General features: G+C 29.5%; 1 protein-coding gene across 10 annotated transcripts in view; it reads right to left on the minus strand.

Moving 5' to 3' along the window:
* LOC124363097 (peripheral plasma membrane protein CASK) overlaps positions 1-23,194 on the minus strand; it is a 522,470-nt gene that overhangs the window by 33,051 nt on the left and 466,225 nt on the right. For 6 of the 10 annotated variants that reach the window (XM_046818216.1, XM_046818210.1, XM_046818217.1 and 3 more), the window contains 2 exons: positions 13,081-13,110; positions 1,116-1,214 (listed from right to left, as the gene is read on the minus strand). In XM_046818216.1, coding sequence (XP_046674172.1) covers positions 1,116-1,214; positions 13,081-13,110 — 129 coding nt within the window. The remainder of the gene's footprint in view (positions 1-1,115; positions 1,215-13,080; positions 13,111-23,194) is intronic. The other 4 variants (XM_046818218.1, XM_046818214.1, XM_046818213.1 and 1 more) reach the window with 1 other exon arrangement.

A 23,194-nucleotide genomic window follows, 5' to 3' on the forward strand; every position in this document is an offset into this window, starting at 1 on the left:
TTTCTTGTATCACTGAACAAAGGCAAATGCCCGGAAAAATTCTGTTTCCTTCACAATGTTTTCATTGTCAAAAACCCACTTCAAACAAAGACTTGTTATTTATATAAAATATTTACCAAGCGCTGCATACACATGCACTGTGAGTATCAATTGTATTAAGATTGTACCTGAATTACACTGATTTAGAGACCTCTTCTTTTTTTAATGTTATTGTTCATTATTTATGAAAATCAGTGCAATAACTGTACAAAGAATACTTCATATATTCTCAACATAGATAGCTACATCGATAATTTCAAAGACGATTTGAAATTACAACACAGTTACATTCACATTTAATACATCTGGCAAACTGATACTAATTCGGCAAGAATGATCAATCAATTTAGGTTGTACAAAGCTTTCGTTGGTGGTGTTGATAAACAAGGCTAGAAAAAATAAGCTCGTAGATGCCACGGTCTCTTGGAATTCTAAAGCATTTACAGAATTAGTAAAATAGTTCACACACCACTTACTCTTTTTGAATATCTGTCTCACTATACAAGACAAAGAAGAAACTACAGTTAAGATGCACCTTTGGAAACAATTGCTTATTTTTTTATGGAGCTGGATTAATCTTACTACTTGAAATGTAGTTGAAGAAAAAGAGAAAGAAAGAATTGGATTAGATTGGGACAAAAAACATGATTTATTCCATAAAACAGTTAACCAAGATCCAGTCTTTGATTTGAGGTAGAACTCACGAAATACAGTGGATTTTCTCTCTGACAAAAATAAAATATTTTTCGCAGCACCTCTGAACACACAAAAAACTGTTTTGGGATCCTACATTTTCAACATTTTCTGGGAGAGGAGCCCTCGGACTTTTCTTTTTTAGGGTTCTTCCATACCCCTAGGAATCACAGATCTGTCACCTCTAGTTCTATAAAACAAGTACTTATCAATAGATTACTTGAACCAAATTCTAGTTTGCACTGCCAGGGTCTATTTAGAATTATGACTAATAAGAAGTAGTTTGTTTTACAAATACTTTAACATAACATTGATTAAATTTACAGTTTGTTGTGATTCTTAGTTTCAATAACTAACGAAGTCTGAGAATAAATGTTACTAACCTGGAGGATATCTCCCGTTTTGAAGGCAATTCCCGCTTGAGCACAAGGTATGAGGTCATCGTCCAATGGGTCGTAATCAAATTGAGCACGGACAAATATCTAAAAAGGACAATGATATTAGAAAAAGGACAATAAGACATTAGTATTTGATCTAGGAAAAATCCCTTCAATAGCAGCAGTCTATATTGCTAATTATTTTTAAAGAGCCATTTTTACATTTTTTTGTAATTTTTAATAACAAATATATACATAACATATTATAGTTCTAATTTAAAAAAATCCATAGTAAAAATAAATCATGCAGAAATAATGGCACGTTTAACTCCGACCAAATTATATGCTGAACATTTTATTTCACTGCTTTCACACTAGCAAATGATTTTGGACATTTTATATTTAGACTCTGTGATCAGGATTTAGATTCTAAGATTCATTTAAATCACTTTAACTTCATTTTTACAAAACACAAATAATTCTTGTCGTAAGAACTTTTGGTAATATAGTTTATATACAATATTTTATAATTTCACAGAATATAAAATTATGAATATTTAATCGAAATTGTGAGTCTTAAATCTGAGTTTTATAATTAATTAGTAATATGAAGATGAAAATCTTTTTGTTTGAAAATTAAAAACAAAATTGGAAAATGTAAAGGTTCTCCAGAAGTATTAAAAAAAATGAATGAATAAACTTACAAATCCCAATTTCATCTGAAATCAAGCTATCCAAATTAATTAGACAAACCATCTTTCATCTGACTCAAGATTAAAAGTCAGTCTCTTGTACCTTTTTAATGAAGATTTTTTAAATTAAAAACAGCATTATGAGCTTTTTTATTTTTCGCCTAATCAATTTAAAATTAAAATTTTGAGGATATAGTCAAAATGGTAACAACTTCTAAGGAATTTTGATTTATTATAAAAAAAAAACATAGTTTTTGGATAAAAAAAATTTAAGATTTCAGAAAATGAAAAATCATAAAGGTAATGCCTGGTGAATGCAAACCACAATCTCATGCACAATTCACTCAAAATCGTTCTGCTGTTTTAGTTGTGTCTGAAAATGCCCACAAATACATAGAGGTTTGGAAAACCAAATTTTTGACTTAGGCAGATTCAAAACAGGTATTTTCACTTATAAAATACTATGCATATGGGAGAACTTTTAGACAAGAACTATAAATATACAAGTAGCACAAACCAGAAAATAATAACAAACTTGAATAATAAATGAACTTTTAAGACTCAGCTCTTCTGACGGCTATTTTGGTACTGTTCTTCCAAGAGCAACGTAAACCCTTAAACCACACGAGTATAACTCTTTTACTTTTTCATAGAATTTAAAGGTATAGTTGTGCGTAGCTTGTTTTAAAGTTTTCTGATATTTTTATTAGTATAGTAAAGTTTTACTGTGAAATATTAAATTGTCAAAAAACAGACACATTTTAAAACACACATACATGAATACAAAAATAATAAAACTACTGGTAAATTATGAATCTTATAAAATTCTATGATAAAAATTTAAGTTTGTTAATAAGGTGCAAGGATAACATCCGTAATCTCCATTAGTACTACCAACATTTGTCCTGTTACAGTATTAATTTAATTCATCCCATGAATGTTGGTAACAAGCAAAACTAATCAGATTAATGTATGCGTTTGGAAGCAACACATGCACATCATCCTGAATATAATCATAATAAATATATATCTGAAGATAAAGACAGTACGTTATATTCTACCTTCCACTACGTTTAGCTTAAAGATTAACATAGTAAAATCTATAGATGAAGGTGAAACTGTCATTGGCATCTTCATGGATCTATCAAAGGCCTTTGATAATTGTAGACTCTTGGAGCAATTGAAAAATTCTTTAAATATTACTAAATGTTAATAAAAACACTACTTTTTTCCAAATTGTTTATTTTTGGACGAGGCCTTTCGAAACCAAAGGTTTCATCTTCAGGCAACTCCACAAATAAATATTTACACATTGTTTGTTACAATTAATATTAAAATAACATATGGTGTAAAAATGTAAATACAACAATTTTGGAAAAAATTTCAGCCAGTATGAAAAATTAGATTTGACTAGAGTTTAATTTTTGAATAAATTGAAAAGAAAGAAGATTGGAATTTTCAATAGGGCCCTCTTCATTGTTCATGAGTTTTTCTTTATTTCTGTTTATGTATAGTGTTTCCCAAGTATTCAAGTTCATTGGTTTTGTTATTTCTTTTATTAATTTTAGATTTTTAATCGATGTTCTGTGTCCTGATTCAATGCAATGCTTGGCTACAGCAGATTTGTCAACTCTTCCATATTTTGTGTGATAAATGCTCTTTAAATCGTGTTTTGATTGTTTTTTTTGTTTGTCCAATATAAATTTTGTCACAGTCATTGCGTCCAATTTCATAAATTCCCGATTTACTATCATTTGAAATTTTGTCCTTAAGGATTGTAGCCAAGCATTGCATTGAATCAGGACACAGAACATCGATTAAAAATCTAAAATTAATAAAAGAAATAACAAAACCAATGAACTTGAATACTTGGGAAACACTATACATAAACAGAAATAAAGAAAAACTCATGAACAATGAAGAGGGCCCTATTGAAAATTCCAATCTTCTTTCTTTTCAATTTATTCAAAAATTAAACTCTAGTCAAATCTAATTTTTCATACTGGCTGAAATTTTTTCCAAAATTGTTGTATTTACATTTTTACACCATATGTTATTTTAATATTAATTGTAACAAACAATGTGTAAATATTTATTTGTGGAGTTGCCTGAAGATGAAACCTTTGGTTTCAAAAGGCCTCGTCCAAAAATAAACAATTTGGAAAAAAGTAGTGTTTTTATTAGCCTTTGATAATGTTTATCACTTTATATTTATTTCTGTGTTGCAAAGGATTGGAATAAAAGGAAACTCCCTTAGTTGGTTTGAATCTTATTTGCAAGACAGAAAACAATATGTTGAAGTAGTCCACAATACTTCTAAGGCTATAGTTAGGAAAAGATCCAAGTTAAAACACATAAAGTATGGAGTACCACAAGGGTCAACACTTGGTCCCCTACTTTTTATCTGCTACTTAAGAGGTTTGAAAAATATATTAATCTTTAAGCCCTCGACAGGTTTATTTCTGTATGCAGATGACTTAACTATAACAGTATCCAGTAAATCACAAGAGAATCTTGAAGTTAAATCAATGATTAAATTAGCAAACATCCAATAATTCATCATTGGCTGAAATTTGCATATGAGTTATGAAAAACTAAATATATATTTTACAACCAAACATAACAGAAATAGTTCTAATCCATTTATAACAATTAATGAAGTAGACATAGAAAAAAAATCAATTTAGGTTTCTTGGATTAATATTTGACAATTCATTAAGTTGGGACAGGCACGTCATTTCCGTTTTAAATAAAATAAACTCTGGGTTATATGCATTAAATAAAATGTCGAAACAATGTAGTTTCCTGTGTTGAAGATCAAATCAACGTCACTATACCATAAGGTTTGATAATATAGAACTGATGCTTTTGTTTGCATTCAATATATGGGACAATCCTATGGGGTAGTACTAAAGTATTGAAGCTAATAAGCTTTTTGTAGCAAAAGTAAGCCTAAAAACACTTAACATTCGACACAAACATATTGAAAGGGGGTTTCAGAGTCAATTTAGGTGAAACCACTTTAAATCTAAGTTAATTTTCCTGGCTGTAGACAGTAATGTTTTTGTACTTTGTTATAATTGGCTCACTATAATTGCATAATTTAAAAGGATAGTGGGATTTCAAACATTTGCCATCGTTATATGTTACAACAAATAGTGTTTAACTTTTTTTGTAACATATAATGATGGCAAATGTCCGAAATCTGATCCTTTCAGATCATTCATCGTGTATAATTTAATAACAATTCATCCTTACGCAAAATAGTCTATTAGAATTAATCTATTTCTCATCAATATTGTACATATTAATTAAAATATTACATAATTCTAAAACATTAACATATGTCTACAATGTCTTAGTATGTAATTCAACTTAATTTTATTATTTATATTTACCACAGTATCCAATTTTTGAAACTTGTGTCCTTAAGTTTAAACAAAATTGTATTAAAGTTAAAAGTAATATTAGTCTCATTTAAAGACAAAAGTTTAAATGCACCCAAATGAATTCTATTTTTATATGCACGGTTGCTTTCCTGATTAATCATGACGTCTTTATATGATTTTCAATAGAAAGTTAAATTATTAAATAGGTCAACTCTAGACTATAATTACAATATTAAACAACTGTTGTATTTCAATTATTTTCACTCATATATACACATCCTGTACATGTCTATCATTATACTACTAACCTAATTATTATGTTTTAATTCAAATATTTTTAAAGACTAAACTGACACAACCCTTACTTAAAAAGTTACAATATAATTAAATACTAGACTGCCATGGGTACATTAGATTATTTTTGAAGACAATAGTTTGTATAATTTTACATAACACTGTATTAATAAACACAAACATGTTTAAACCACTTTATTAGTATTCATTTCATTGCAATTTATTTACTAAGCTAGAAATATTTAACAGAATGGAAACTTCTAATTAATACAGAAATGTGTTTTTGATTCGTAGACTTACTAACCTTAACCATCCTGTATTATTATAAAATTCTGCTTTTATACAAGTCATGTTAAATAATTTATAAATTAAAGAATATGTACAACTTACAACAGCTTCAATACTTAGCGAAAATGTTAAAGAAAATATCCATATAACAAACAATTCAACTCCAACTTTTAAGGCAACTTGTTTAATAAATCTTTTTTAAGATCTGAATCTATCAAATACAGTAGTTAAATTGTAATATCAGGCATTACAATTGCACTAAAAGAAATACATGCTAACTTTTTATGGACTAATGTTCTCTAAAAATGTGTTCAGTACTAAAGGCAAACGACATAACACAGGCTAATAGGTACCAAAAAAAATTAGAACTACTAAAATAAATTTTCACAGAAAACCACATTTGATTTGATTTTGAACTATAGTAATGTATTACTATACTAATTCAGTAATAGTAGATATAAAATATCAATTAAAATTTATATTCCAATCTTAAATTGTTCCAAGTTCTCCATTCTGAACCATGTACCACAATAATGATGATTTTCCTCCATTACTATGCAAACGGCTTCTTACTCCTACTCAGGATAATACTAAGCTTTGGTGGGACCGCCATGTCCTGCAACCACACCCCCGACAACCCATAGACAAGTGGCGGGGCTCGACTCAGGGCCCCGGTAAAATTTGCCAAAAAAAACAGATCTGTTTTAAGTACAGGAATGCAATAAATTTTAATATTTAAGGACAGTAAGGGCCAGTATACCCTTAATTCATTGCCTTTTAATTAATAATTTAGATTTGTCATTGTTAATTGGTTTTTCAAATGTAGGTTCAACAGTTTAATGTTTGATACACACATAACACAACTATAGTGGGAAGGATCAATTCAAAAGGGCTCAGCATTCACATTGTTTGATACAGTTATTAAATTTGTAGATGAGGGAAAACATTTTCGCTAGTTATGAAGAAGGAAACATTTTAGCACTTATGGGCTACACATTATGTGTTAAATTTCTCTTTATATTCTTTAGATATATATATATATATATATATATATATATATATATATATATATATATATATATATATATATATATATATATATATATATTTTGGACCGTTTTATTGAAATATTATATTCAGTACGGTAGTTTTGAGGGGAATGTGACATTTATTTCCAGGATGATATCACTTAGTTCCGATGAGAGGTTCAGATGGGATGGCAGTAAACTAAGTAGACACTTCTTATATTTATACTTCTTGGTTACAATTTTCTCTCATAATGTTACGAGTTACACTTCCTGGTGACTGAACCACTTTTAGTGTGCTTTCGAATGTGTGGCAGTGAACAGGTGTATAAACAACACAAGATAGCGGGGGCAACCATGAAAATTATCGCCACATAAACCTGATTTTCAGTCAACGGCATCACCCTAAAAACGTTGCCGATCTTATTCGTGTCAAATCATTTTAAACCCAGGAAGTATAAATAAAAGAATGGAAAGATAGTTGAACTGGTTATGACTATTTTAATCCAATAATTGCTCTTCTAGTCAGAAATTACTCATTTCTCTTAAAAAACCAAGGTGGCTTTACTGAAAAACAGTATCCAAGCAATTTAAATAATTTAAATTCTAAGAAAACTGTTTCATGGCAGGATTTTTTAAATCACTAAATCATAATTTTTATATAAAAATAAGTAACTTAAAACTGTAATGTAGTGTTTTAATTATAATGAAACAAACAAGAAAAATAATTTGAAATGCACAGCTTGCTATAAAACAGTTTTCATTTTCTTCACATCTTAAATACATGGTTGTTTAATGGTAAAGGATTAATACAAATGCTCATTTTCAATTGAATACTCTTTTCTAAGACAGTTAATTTAAACAGGCTACATGCACTGATTCATATTTGGGTGTTATTACACAAAAAGGAATTAACTGACAGAACAAAATTATCTACGATCTCAGTTTAATTGTTGTAAGAAAAAATGTCTCAAATCAATGAACCTCATTTAGTGCAACAGTTTGTAAAATGCATTGAAAGAGTGAGAATTGAATCAACATTTTAGATAATCAGTGCCCATATCTGAGGAATAGCATCCTAGACACGGCTATTCTCTTGGCGTAATGCTGGAGATCTAGTACTTGGAAAATTTAAGGTGATGAGATTTAGATTACAGCATTTTTTGTGTACGATGGTCTGTACGTTCAAGTATTGTTCTCAAATAACATCAACACCAATAAAAAAGATATAATTAAGGAACATCAAATTATAACTCGAAGTTTGAAAGTTGGTTTTGTCAATTGGACCAACAACTTTATGGTTCAGAACTTGTTACACTCTCTGGTCACAAAGCGGATCCTCATTCATTCTAATCATATTTTAGCTAATGTTTAACGCACACGATAATGGTGCAAAGAAAGCCTACACGAGCTTGTAGACAGAGCAGTCATGTGTTTTCATGTCTTGATTATTTGATAGATAAGTTTGTTTGTTAATTAATTCATTTCTGCACAACACCATCAATATGGCAAAAACTAGCTAAACATTCTATAGAACCACACCATGCACATTGGTACTTTAAAGGCTGCTAAACAAATGTACTATATAAAGAAAAGAAACTAAACAATTTTTGTATATTATTATGTTTGAAATTAAAATCAGGGATATATAAGATCATTCCGGATTAAAGCTGCTGGATTAAACTGTGTTCAACTTTCATGAGGCATTCTCCCTCTAATATCATAAAAAAATCAATCAAGAGATCTTTATTTTCTGAGCTACTTTTAAAGGTAACTTGAAATCCCGTAGAAACACTAATAGATATAAAAAAATAATTTATATTTTGCAATCTAAGTTAAGTGTAATGTACATATCAAATTACTGTATTAAATTCTGTATGTAAATTTTGTACGTACCTACTAGGGAAGGGGTAAAATCAGGCTTAGTAATTAGTTAATGAGGGCAGTTTAGAATTATAGATAATTATATAATTATCATGTAAATTGAAGCATATGTATCAAATCATACAGTAATTATTGCTTTATGTTTCAAGATAGATTTTTTTCAATGTGCTAACTATTTTCTATTAACATCCATTCATATTTTTTAGTTTTATTATTTGATTTTATATCTTCCTCTGCATCAAACAGTTTAACTATAGGTAATTTTTATTAAGAAGTATTTAAAAAAGTTATGATTCTGCATCACTTTAGATTTATAGAATAATAAAAAACTTATTAGTTTTAAAGATACACATAATTTATTTCTTTAGATAAGCTAATTTTATATCAGACTTATTTTTTATGTGCAATGAATGGCCAATGTTAAAAAATGGCCATAAATATATAAAAAAACTATATTTATACATTTATTTGTACATCATTCATGTTAAAAGGTCAATTAAAATAAACTTATTGATAACTTCTACTCTATAGGAAACTTTTTTTACGTAAAGTTTTTAATTGTTATTTGTTGATTGTTATTAACTGTTATATTTGTTATAATTTTACTGAATGTTACTGGAATATGTATTGTATTTTTCCATTACAGAAAATAGAATCATATGTTATAACTGTAGTATTAGCAATTAGTGTAAAAGAGATAATAAAAAAATAACTTTAACTATCTTTAACAAAAACCATGATGGATGCATCTAATGAAATGATTGATAAATATACTTTTTGTTACAACTGAAGCTTGCATAATAGTATATGCTGTTTTTATGGTACCACTAATTTTGTATGACTCTGGAAAGTATGTAATAATAAAGTTTGCTTGATTCCTAGGAGTACAATATTAGATTTTTGTATGTTAGGATCTAAAACTGTTGGAGGATACCGTTGACAAGCACAAACTAAAGAATTAATTCTTAACTTCCTATAGTTTTGTTAAGTACTGTCTAAAGTAATTTATCTGATTTAAAGAAAAAACTATAATTGAGAAAACATTCTAATAAATTACCATATTTCATGTTTTTCTTTGATTACCATTAATCAGATACAATATGATGTATTATAAAAGAGTTAGTCAAATATAAACTGCTTTCTTTTTTCTGCATATGGTGTACTGAATAAAGAAAATAATTAAGTTTCATCATAGTGGAAAGGAAGTTCACAAATGGACATATCCATGACTTATTTGGTTACCAGTACATGTCTATAGTAGAAACAATAATTGTACAATGCTTCTTTAACCAAGTTTCTAACAATCAATGGCCTTACTTTTTATAAATTTCTTGTTAAAGTGATTACACAGTATGGTGAGAAAAATTGTTTCTATTATAATAAATGAGTGGGTTAGTTAAGTTTCCGAATAACATAAAGGCCTTGAAATTAAGCTTCAGTATGAGTTCCAAAGTCAGTGCTGGAAGCCTTTAGTGATCAAGTGAACTTAATAGGTATTTTAAGATTAGTGATGAGTCATTAGTGAAGTTGAAATAAGTAAGAAAAGTGATACTTGTGATTTATCGTCACTAAATGATCTGCAGATCAATTTTGAGTTTCAATAAAGCATATGTGAAATTGGCTCCATGACTTTTGACAGATAAACACCAGACAATATACGAGATCTACCCGAAAAGTATCTGACCGGCATTTATTTCTTCACTTCAGAGAGCCTCAATAGTCTCTGTGGGGTATGAGCATAACTACCTGAATGCCGTAGTTTCTGGCTGAATACCTTATGTCGCACACATTATGTATTCATGTACGTACTGTTGAAAATGACAAAAAGAACTGTTCAATGAATTTGCTTAATGTTATGCTTCAATCTCGGCAAGAGTTATAAGGAGACCATTGAAATGATACAGAAGGCCTATGGATATAAGAGTAAGGCCACAACACAGATAATACAAAATGGCATTTGCACTTTAAAAATGGCCGCACTTCTGTTGATAGTGACCCTCATTCTGGCCGATCTTCACTGACAACAGCACCGGAAAACATCAAGTGTGTGCGACTTGCAATAAGGGTGATCAGCGATTGACTGTTTGTGAAGTAGAAAATAATATCAGAGTACCAAAAACTACTGTTTGGGATATTTAGAATAAAATTTTGGGAGTGACTCGCATGTGTGCATAATTCATTCAGAAATTGCTCATGACCAAGCAAAAACACGTTTGTTGTGAAATCACACTGGACAACTTGAAAATGGTCAGTGATGATGAAAATGTCCTTAAGAAGATTATTACTGAGAATGAATGTATGGTTAAGATTCTGAAACTAAACAACAATCTTCACAGTGGAAGAGTCTAGTCGAGCCACAGCTAAAAAAAAAAAACATGTCTAAGTCGGAGCCACGTTTAGTCAATGCTGATTTTTGTTTTTATTATGAGAGTGTACTATGAATTTACTTCAAAAGATCAGACGATCAAGAAAGATTATTGTTGCAGTCTTGAAAAGATTGTGTGATGCTGTGAGAAAAAAAACTATCGCATTTCTGGTTAAACTGTGACTGACTTCTTCACCATGATAACGCGCCAGCACATTCATCGAATCTTGTGTGTAGAAATTTTTGACCAAACACAAAATTGCACAGCTTTACCAGGCTCCCTACTGTTTCTGACATAGTTTCTTGCAACTTTTGGATGTTCAAAAAAATTGAAAATAGCGCTGAAAAGAAAGCGGTTCAATGACATAGAGACGATTCAAAATAATGCAATGCGCAAGCTGAAGGCTATTCCAAAATCTATGTTCGAGAAATGTTTTAAGATGTGGAAGCACTGCTGGGAGCATGTGGTTCAATCAAATGGGGACTTCGAAAGATGCCATGGCCCGATTGAAGAAGAATAGCACCAATGCGAAGATATTAAAGCAGGCTGGATACTTTGCAGATAGGCCTCTTACATCTCAAGAAAGTATATATTTCAGTTCCTACTGAATTTATTCTAGTGTAAGTAAAATACCATTTTCATTAGCATGCATAGAGTTATTGTTATATGATCAAAATTAAATTGGTCACTAACAAGATGCAAACTTCCATTCAACACGAACTTGACAATAATGTGCCTCACAATTACTGGTATAATATTTATCTTACTATGATTACGATTACTGCGATTATGATTACTGATTATGACTATGATGAAGATAAAGCTGTTGGCAAGAACTCATCTGTCTTCTCCACCCTAGTCCTTACCACAGATATTTACATCAAATGCAGAACAGAAGCCCAGTTTATACTTGACTCATCTTCATAAGTTAATAGTGGCATAACTTGAAGGAGGATGACAGTGTATATTTTATCCTTAATATTCTTTTATAAACAAAATATTTACAAATGCCTCAGAAATATTTTGAAGATTTGTTCTTTGAGCCAAGGCAAACAAAAAATATAGTACAAACATGAGTAAGAAATGCTTAGTTTACCATCTGTCACTCTCTCTATATTTTTAGATTTGTTAAATTTTGGAAACCAGTACAGACAAAAAGTTAAAATTTGGAACATTTACTGTTTTAGAATCTGAAATGAAGAGAAAAATTAATACTAGATTATTATGTCACATTTCAAGATAGCGGACAGTTGAAATATTTAAAGTTTAATTTACGTAGAAACTCATAAAATTATGTAAATTAGTACAGAATAATGAAAGTTTTTAAATATATTAATACAAAAATATTGACACCTATAACATAAAAATCGGCCAGGAAATATTGCAGATGTACGGTTTAAACTGTTACAAATCTGCTGTGGCAAATCATTCATTGTTTACGGCATAATTAAGTACATCACAATAGTTAAAAGTTTATATCTACATCAATGATCCATTCTTATGATCTAGGTGTCAAAATGTTAGTATTTAAATTGAGCAACGTTTATTAACCTTTAGAAACTTTCATAGCTTATTAGTTTTTACAGTATAAAACTTAAAAGTTTAAATCATACACCATCTTGAAACGTGATATGATAATCTAATGTACATTTTTATCTTTACTGGTTTTTTTAAATAAAAAATAAATGTTTTAAAAACAGACAGACAGTAACCAAGCATTGCTGACCAGTGCTCAAATTACATTTATTGTTAGCCTTGACAAAAAGAACAAATCCACTAAAGATTTCCAGAGAGTTCGTAAACAGCCTGTATAATATTTTCCACCCACCATATAACATTCAATATTCCTTTTATTCAATAGACTATCCTTCCCCTCGAAAAAATAACACACTGTAAGAAAAATTAAATAAAATAAAGTTAATAGTTTGGCTTGCACTACAGATTTACAAGAACGAAACACCGGACATCCATGCAGAGACAGACAGTGCACAAACAAATCGATGAAGCTGAATCGGTTAGTAAACAGTACTTACAATAACTTGAAGTGGCTTTATCCTGAACAACTGGTGGAACGAAGGAATGCATTACAATGTGCGAGTGATATCAACAATACAGTAGAGTAACATGCTATCTGTAGGCACCGGCACTCTGGGGTACATGCAGTGTCTTGCATTTTTGCTACTTTACCGCGCGGTACAGCATTTATTGTGATTTTAATTTAGTCAGTTTTTAAAGCATTGAGTTTAAATTTTTACTGCGATCGGTTTTATAATTAATTCTTGAAATAATGTAATAACAATCATAACAAAATAGGCTCACAAAAAGATGGTGTTTATAAAAAGGAACACACACATAAAAATGTATAATAAAGTAACATTAACTAAGAAGAAGAATTAAATACTGCCATTAATACTGCTGGGAAGTAAGTAAGACACATAACTGACAAAAATTAACACTTAAAACAGTAAAACATTCATTAATACATTAAAACATTCGTTTTAATGATTATATGTCTACAATGATTTTAAACTTAATCAGCTGCACAGAACTCACATTTAAGTAATTGTAATAATTAGTAATCAAATTAGTTTTTAAGTATATGTTATATGTTTAGGAACAAAAAAAGAAATAGTCAAGAAAATTTAATATCTCTTACTTATTTTTAAAATTACTTGACATGATCTACTACTTACAATAAAAATGTTAATTATTAATTTGCTAGTTTGAAGCATGACTGCAGTGCACAATATATAAAGTGAACATTTTCTCCATAAAATGGTTGTAAAACTAAACAGAGTGAATTTGAAATCCCTCTTACATTTTACTAAACATTAATACCTAATCAGTCCTATATCTGTGATTATTTCGATATAGTTGATGTTTTCAACCGTCATAAAAACCCCTTTAGAAACTAACTTACTTTTCGAACATAGAGTAAATGTGGTGTTGTAATAGATGACTATTTATGTTGAACATGACATGGCTATTGATGTTTTTATGTTGTGACAGTCTGATTTTTTATGTTTTTCATCCTCAAGATATCAATTTTAAAAATAGAAATGAAAAAAATAAGACTAAAATAACATAATTTTCATTGATTTATTTCTGAAGGAAGGCATAATGGACAGTTACCTCTTAAATAATCATATAACATTTGGTGATTGTAAACTTTTTTTATAGATCCTTATCCTGGAAATAGTTTAGAGCAGTGGACTTTTAATAAAATATTTAATTATAGTTTAATCTGAATGATATGACTCATCAAATAAAATTTTTGAAAACGTTCTTATAGAGATAGATTTAAAATTAATTAATTAATTAAACTAATTTTAAAATTTAATTAATTTAAAGTTCATTTCTTATTTTGAGGAAATATTTGGAAGAATCAATGAGTTTCAATTGGTTTCTAATGGGATAAAGGAAGGACATTAATGTTTAAATTGAACTCAAAAGACCAGGTATACATTTTTAAATATGTAGACTTTGTAAACGGGAACTGAATGAAAGATTTCTTATTATAGAATTTGATGTATCATAGGATTAAAACTTTTTTGAGAAAAAATTGTTAATACTTTTTCCATTAAAGTAAAATTGAATTGATATATAAATGAATGTTTGTGTGTATGTCCTTTATAGAATCGCAAACTATAAGACCGAGCATTATAAAAATGTGTATGTATACATATTTTTCCACAGAGAAGGTTTATACGTGAGAAGCCCATTGATGTAACTCACCACCAAGCGGCGCTGCAAAAGATAAAAGGTTTCAAAGCGCCTGCACACTATAAACTGCAATTACGAGACAGTTACGTATATTACATAACCAAACACTATTTGAAGGCGCTAAGTTATTATGTATATTTGTCTTTAAGATACATTTCTGATTGAACTTAAAGCTTGAGTGTAAAGTAGACCACTTTATAACAAAGTACAGGTACATTAACAATGGCTATAAACATAAATAGATTTTCTTGATCGTGGCAACAACGAAAACTCTACACCGGCGTTGGAAATATAATTCAATTAAACCAGAAGTTCACATACACGGGCAAAGCTTACGAAAAGCGTGCAAAGCCGCGGGAAACAGCTAGTTGGTATATAACTTTGAAAAGATCAAAAAATAATAACGTGTTTCTGGTTATAAACTTGTATTCTCTGATCATTAAGCTTATATAAAACCTCAGCATTTTTTGGAAGAAATTAAATGCTTTAAAACATATACCATTAAAGTACAAAGTTAAATTACACTTCTCACTGAATCTGATATTGCAATTTAATGTTGAAAAAGTTTAAATATTTAGTCATCAAAGGTCAAAATTGAAAATATGTGTAATAATTAGCAAATATCTAAATATTTCAAATATTGGATATAATTTCAAATAAAGTTGAAATTATTTGAAACACATGTCTATACAAATATAAATTATTTAATTTTTAAACTAAAAGTTTTTTCACTTTTTGAAATAGTCTAATATTACAGTACTAGAGCCCAAAAGTGCAAAATAAAGTGCCCAGTATAAACTGAAAAGATGGAAAAATGATGTTATAATTTTTTTTAAATAAACATTTATGAAACTTAAAAATGTGTAAAAGTTAATTTAATACCTGGATGTAGTATTAAACTATAGGCATTTCTTCATATATCTGAAATGTTCTTAGTTTTTGTAAGTAAATAGTTATTGTTACCAACGCCAAGAAACAAAACAACATTCTGACTAAATTTAAATGCCTTAAAACACACTTGAGGTCGAGGGGATAAACTCATTAAATGTATCTCGTTCTACATTTTTAGATAAAAATATCATTAATAAAAACAATTTTGGATATAATAGCTTAGATATTTTAAAAACCAAGTTTTTTGTAAGATTTTATTTTGCTATAAAATAAATATTTAACTAAACTTCCTAAAGTCTTTTCTGCATCTAAAAGTGAGTAGAAACTACCAATTTAAAACAATCTATAACGGAACCAAAAACAACAAAATTGTGCCACATGGACCTTATATTTAAAATAAGAATAATGTTACACCATTTTTTAAGGATGTCTTAAATAGGAACTTAATAAAATTCGTCTTAATAAATAGCCACATTGAAGACCTACTGTTCCAATATTAATTTAATCCCATAACAAAACTAATAACTAAATTCTGTTCAGCAAAAATTATGGCCCCTACAGGATTGTAGACCCTTATCACTACACGAGCTCCTACAGTAGGCCGCACAACCCTTACACTACCCATACATTAGGAGACGTGATTGCTTATCGATCATAGCATGTTGCTGGTCGAAAGGTGAAAGGTATCTTTTTTCCGAATAATCTCTCATTTGGCAATCTGCTGGTTCTTGATCAAGCAGCATTGATGATGAAGAGACAGTTGCCGTTATGTTGGTACTAATTCATTGTTTAGCAGTGGACAAAAAAAGAAGAAAAGGCAGAAGTCGTTTTGGTGGAAAAATTTGTTTGAGAACAGGAAAAGTTTAGTAACGCTGAAATTTTAAGAACATCAAGACAGAAAATCTCAGAAAACTTAATGAACTATCTTAGAATGACTGAAGGTAATTTTTGTCAACTTCTTAGTTTGATGGAGCTCTTCATTAAGAGACAAGTCTCTTGCCTAATGCAGCTGATAAGCACTGAAGAGAGCCTTGTAGCTACTCTGAAACTGTGGTGCGCTTGCACAGATCTAGGATTTCACTCATGATGATCACTTGATGCCAGACAATCAGAAATCTGGTTACAAAGTGATCTCCAGATTAACGGCAATTTGGTGGATCGCCTGGTTATGTCGAGCGATCTCAAGATGAATGACCTTGAGATTGCTGGCAATCTGATTAAAACGGCCCCCAAATATTGACGGATATTCAGGCAATTTGGTCACCCGCAATCTGACTGCTGGTCGACTTGAAATCCCGTCGCCTAATATATCGGTAGCTTACTTGGCTGCTCTGAGTTTTCATCTGTTACTATGGTGTACAGAAATTCCTTTTCTAATTGCTTTAATGTAATTGAACTTGTTAACTACAAGAAAGACTACAGAAAATGGATTTAAACGTAACATGAATTTAATATAATACTGTAGCGAAATAGTGATTTTAGTATAATTGTATACATTTAACTGTCACGTTCACTATTTTATAAACACATTGTATTTGGACTTATTTTCTTGAATTCAGTAAAGTGGTTGCATATGTAATAAAACCCTTTATTCTTCATGGACCAGGCCAGAGTATAATTTATTGTTACGTTAGGAAATCTACCACTTCAATACACTGTGACTAATCTTGTTGTGATTTGTTTGCAAAGGAAACTCAAGGATATGTTTTTAATTATTAACTTTATAATTTAATGTTTTTAGATAAACAAATAGTTTTACAGAACTGAAAAAAACCAATTAAAACAAGAAAGGATTTAATAATATGAATTAATATTATAGCTGAATATCAATAACATTCCGCATTTATGAATCTGATACATTGCAAACCCATCACTTGAGTCTTAGGAGCATATGACCAGATAAATGTAAATACATCATAGTAAAAATATACACTCTTTTTTGTAATAAACTAATTAAAAGTAAAAATCCCATGAAATGATGTGTACGCTTAGCTAGCACTCCCATATCTGCCCATATTCTGACCAATCCAAAACTTTAAATACTGTATAAATATTAACAAACATTAGTGATTTTCTAAAATATATGTTACACCACTCTTTTACACCACAGGAAAGGTATGACTCAAACTTTTTAATATTGTTTCCCGTATAGTTGGTTACTGATTCCTAACATGAACAAGAGCATGAAAATTAAAGTATAAAACTGTAATTTAGATATCGTTAGAATCTGCTGTTGATGTAATCCATGGACCAAGGATGGTTGGAGAGAGACAAAGACTTGTTATGACTAATAAGGGATCTCTTAGTCCATGACAGTGAAAAATCACAATACTCAAGGCATGCTAGCGTTGAGAGATTAGCAAATTTCACACGTTGAAAGAATGACCAGAAAAAGGGGCTGTCCTGTCTCAAAAGTTCAATGTAGGAGCTAATAAATTTGTCTACACATCTCAAATAGTAAGTTAGTCAGTGTGTTGAGTTCTTAATAACATTTATCCTGTCATGTTGACTGAATTTACATAAAATATAGTTTTATTAAAAAGACAAAGTTAGAAATTAAAGTCTCATATGCCACTCTCTGAGCTTGGAGAATTACAACTAAGGTTTACTGAAACAATTTGGGTTTTAGTCATGGAATGAGACAACCACCAGAGTTTCAGGTGCAACACTAACAGAATCACTCAGTTCCTCCACCTATCTCACATCAAGGACGTAGCCAGCGAGGGGATCCAAGGGGACTAAACCCCCCAATTTTCAATTACTTTTTTAGTAAACGATTATTATTATTTAAATAATTCGGTATTACTGATATGTATTGCTGAAAGATTGTTCTCAACAAAGAAACAGGTTAAGAACTTCTTAAGGAACAAAATGGAGCCTTACTCTCTATTCACTACAGGAAAATAAATACCAATTGTCTGGACCCACCCCAAATTATTTTCCTGGCTACATTCTTATCTCGCATAAGAAGTTTGCACAATTAGAGAGGTTAATAGAGTATTCTCTGTTTTCTTCACTCTACTCCCCATCAATAAATATTACTAACAAAACAGGTAAAGAATGAATCATTTAGGATATAATTTCTCTACAGAATTTTCGAAAACACTGGTCTCTTAACAATTTTTTTTTAATTTACTCTGAAAATTCCCATCCAACCAAATGTAAGAGCGTGAATTGAGAAATGAACTAAATTTTTGTTTCGTGTGGGATCAAAGTCTCGGAAGCAATCACATTACAAGAATTCATAAGCTACAGAATAAGAATATGTCACTGAATCTTGTGTGATGTTTGTCAAACTAATACAGTAGCATGTTATATAAAGACTCTTACATAAGTGGAGCAAATGAGAAAAACCTAGATTGAATACAATTTTAGTGCCAATACGTTTTTAAAGAGACTTAGTTTGTAAAGAGACTTGGAGATAAATCTTAGAAGCCCTGTATTAGTTTAGCTTTCTGTAATAGCCCACAGCGTTGGTTTTAGTACAAAGGTAATCCTGAATATACACTAATAAGCATTACAACAACTAATAGTCCTTGCCACCTGGGAGATGAGGGTCAGGAGCAAAACTGTTACAATACTGTTTTAATATAAACATCCAGTGGTTTTAATATAAAAATGTGACTTGGTACCTAACTATGTAATGGGCTTATAATTGATCTGAATGGACACAGTGGGAAGGTATTAAGATAAACCGTAAAAGCATTTTCAGTGTATGATTTTTTAAAGATTTTAATGTACATCAAGCTACCACATTATGTAGAATGCTTAAACCATTTTAGGGTAAAACAAATAAGATGTAAAACTGTCTGTTGGTACTTAGGATTCCAAAATGATCGTAGTTGGTTACAAAATGACGAATGTTTAGGATTGTTGTTTAGTGTTCTTACTCAGGAAAAACTAGATTGTATCCACGCTAAAATTCAAGAGAACAGAAAATGCAATTGTACTATGACTGATAGTAGAATAAACAAAAAGTACAGTAAATTTTCATCAGTAAAAAAAAATTATAATATTTTAGACCTCAGAAAATTTAGCTTTTGTTCGGTGGTTGCTCTACATTTTGATGGCAGAATGAATACTGAATGAAGACAAATCAGCTTGCAGATGAGGAAACAATTGTTGTTATTAAGTTAAGTAACTCATACTAAAAGTAAACAATTAAAAAAAAAAACAAAAAGTAAAAAAATAAGAATGATATAAAATAAATATTTTCTCCAATGTTATAAAATTAACTTAGAGCATTATTAATCTATAAGTTTAAAAATGTATAAAATGTAACAATACAATCTAATGTAAATGTAATGAAGTTTGTGAGTTTAAAATATTTTTTTCATTTATACATTTCATTTTATTCTTGATTAAATGAATGCTTTACTTTTTCCCAACTTGACACCTCCACTTGAGAATATATCAATAGCAATGTTAAGCTTGCCGATAACAAATAAAAAAAAAAAACTTATATCAAAGTATTGATCACATTCTAGTGACAGTTTTAAAAAGGGTGACAAGTTTTATTTTGAAATTGCTGGGTCATGTAATAAATTGTTCTATTCTAACTCATTTTTGCATATAGCAGTAACTAAACCAACATTTAAATAAAGCAATTCAAGAGATATAATATTACTTATTATTATATTAACGCATATTCAAGTTCTTTAAAAAGTAGTTTGTAATCAATTTTTATGTAAGAAAAATAATACGTTAGATAATGAGCAGTATGAATTTAGGGCATGGAAAACCTACCTTGACTCTAAGAATAGATTTATTGAATAGTATTGCTAAATCCATAGCCAAAGGGAAAAAGTTAGAGAAATATTCATAGACCTGAATAGATCCTTTGACAGCATCTGTCACAATGCATTAATTAAAACTTTGAGTAACATACGCATTTATAATGGACTTTTTAATTATTTTAAATACTATCTTTGATTATACAATAAATTCAACACCAAACAGAAAAAATAATAATCATTGAAAATGCTATTAATAAAATATGGAGTTACAAAAGGGTGGATTTTGGAAACTCTTTTATATATGTATTTTACCTCAAAGAACTATTTAATATGGTACTGAAGTAAGGTAAAATTATTTGTATTCCAATATGTTTCTATGCTAATGAAAAAATCTTGAGAGATAAGAAACTTAGCATTGATTGAAATGTCTTCTTTTACAACCATATGAAATTTAATAATATTATTATGTAAAACTACTAATAAAAATATGAAAAAAATTGAATACTAGGATATGCATTGATAATATTAATATGTTTGAAATTAAAATGACACAATTTTTAATGATAATAATAGATAAAAATTTGAAATAAGCATCAATAGGAGGTGTGGGAAGTAGTGCCTGGTTTGTACAACTTAAATAACTCGAATTAGTATATTTTCTAATAAAGTCATATTTATCTTTTGGAATTGTTTTGTTTGTTGCTACACTAAGTATATCTTCCAGGTCTAATTATTAATTTTGCTCAACCTAAAAAAAGTGAGTGAAAAGTATTTTTGAAGAGCTAGTAATTCTAACAATGTATGGATTAAATACAAAGAGATACGAGTAGATTAGTAAAAAGATATAAGAATAAACAATTTGCATGGGAATAAAATCAATAGGCAGAAAACCAGTTACTATATATAATAAGGAATGAAAATCTTAAAAAATTGAAAAAATAACAGATTAATTTATTACAATGGAGGAGCTTTCTCAAATACGGTATGTAGGTATGACGTTTATCGTCTTTGTTTTTTTTCTTAATGTGTTACTTTTATTTTCCTTGCATTAAAGTTTGTTACTATTTTATAATGCTTTTATATTTATTTATATTATCCTTTTGTATATGTGTAGTTTAACACATTCAATCCCAGTCTTATCAGAATATAGCACCTGAAATCTAAAAACTTAAGTGAACTTGAGCACTAAAATACAAGTTTATATATATACAGAATTCTGACATCACCATGTTGTAAATACTAACAGTGTGGATACAAGTCACACTGATTAAATATTTACTCTGAAAATCTGAATATAGCACATACAGGTGTATACAGTAATAAAATTGCTAAATAACATCATATTTGTAGAAAAAAGTTACCTTTTCAAAAAAATAATATGACGCCACCATATCATCGATACTAATTATGTTCTACCTCAAACTCACTTATCTCCAAGATAATAATAGTGAAACATTTGAGAAAATACCGGGAATCTGAGAAAGCTAATAGTAATAAAAACATGTAAGAGACTAACAGGAATGAGTAAACTAATAAGAAAATAATCAATACTTCGAGGAAGATTTTCAGAAACCAAGATCGATTTGGTATTCTTAGACATCTATAAAAAATTATTTAATATAGCAATAATATAATTTACAAGTAGATAGTAAATATTCGGCAGCTTAAAAATACCCTTGTACTTGATGCCACAGTGGCATCGTTGGTACTAGTGATGTGACATGAGCAAGACACCACTTGACAACACCGGGTTTGAACTTAGATGTTTAAGATAGAATTTTTCAAAGGTGAAACTAAAAGCAATCATTTAATGCAATGAAATGAACCAAAATCATCAGCTGTTACTGATGATATATCTCCAAGAATCATCAAGTCTGTTAAAAACTCTTCTGAATCAAATTTTAGCTATCTGTAACAGGCCCGTTAACCTAGGCATCTTTCCCTCTAAATTGCTAAATATACCCCAAATACAAACACGGTAAGAAAAATGATCCAGCCAACTATCGACCCATGTCACTCCTATATACAGCTTGAAACATTATTGAAAAGGTAGTTCTTGTAAGACTACTCACTCAACTTTAAAAAAAATGCTCTCGTAACAAACAAGTAACATGGCTTTAAAAAAAGAAAATAAATAACCTTGACTGTGTAAATATATGTAGTTAACACCTTGATTACTAGTAACAAAAAATACCTGCCTCAATCATTTGTATTAAGATGCAAATTTCCATAATCTTACCTAATCTAATGTACCATAAGCTAACTTAAATAGCCAAGCCCAACCTAAAAATTCACGTTGAAAATTATTAATTTACTATATAAGAATCCCATACCCTAATCTTAAATTATATAGTTTGACAAAAATTAACCTAACCTAAACAAATTAGTTGTGTAATAGTCTTACTTTATGACAATGCTTGTCAACACATCAGTAACGCCATCTAGGATCAAAATCAGTGATAGTATGTCTTGGAAAATTGCATAAACCTTAGTGACTACCACATTATTTCTTCCCTTTAAGTGCTCTTCTTTTGGAACTGAGAGAATGAGAATAATGCAGTTATTCAATGGGTATCTCCATTAGTGGCTTACGTGAAGAGGATTCTTAAAAGCTTCCTATGCAACAGATAAATGCATCAACAATTGTGTAGAAAATTAGTTAAAATATGTACTTTCTGTAGAGAAACATAATTTTTTTTGTTTTTTGTTGATTATTAAATCATTTTAATTTTATAATCGCCTTTTAATTATTAATAGAAATAATTACTATACTCACTTCCAAAATCTGCCTATCAAT

This window comes from Homalodisca vitripennis, chromosome 5 (assembly GCF_021130785.1).
Source record: "Homalodisca vitripennis isolate AUS2020 chromosome 5, UT_GWSS_2.1, whole genome shotgun sequence".
Taxonomy (NCBI): domain Eukaryota; kingdom Metazoa; phylum Arthropoda; class Insecta; order Hemiptera; family Cicadellidae; genus Homalodisca; species Homalodisca vitripennis.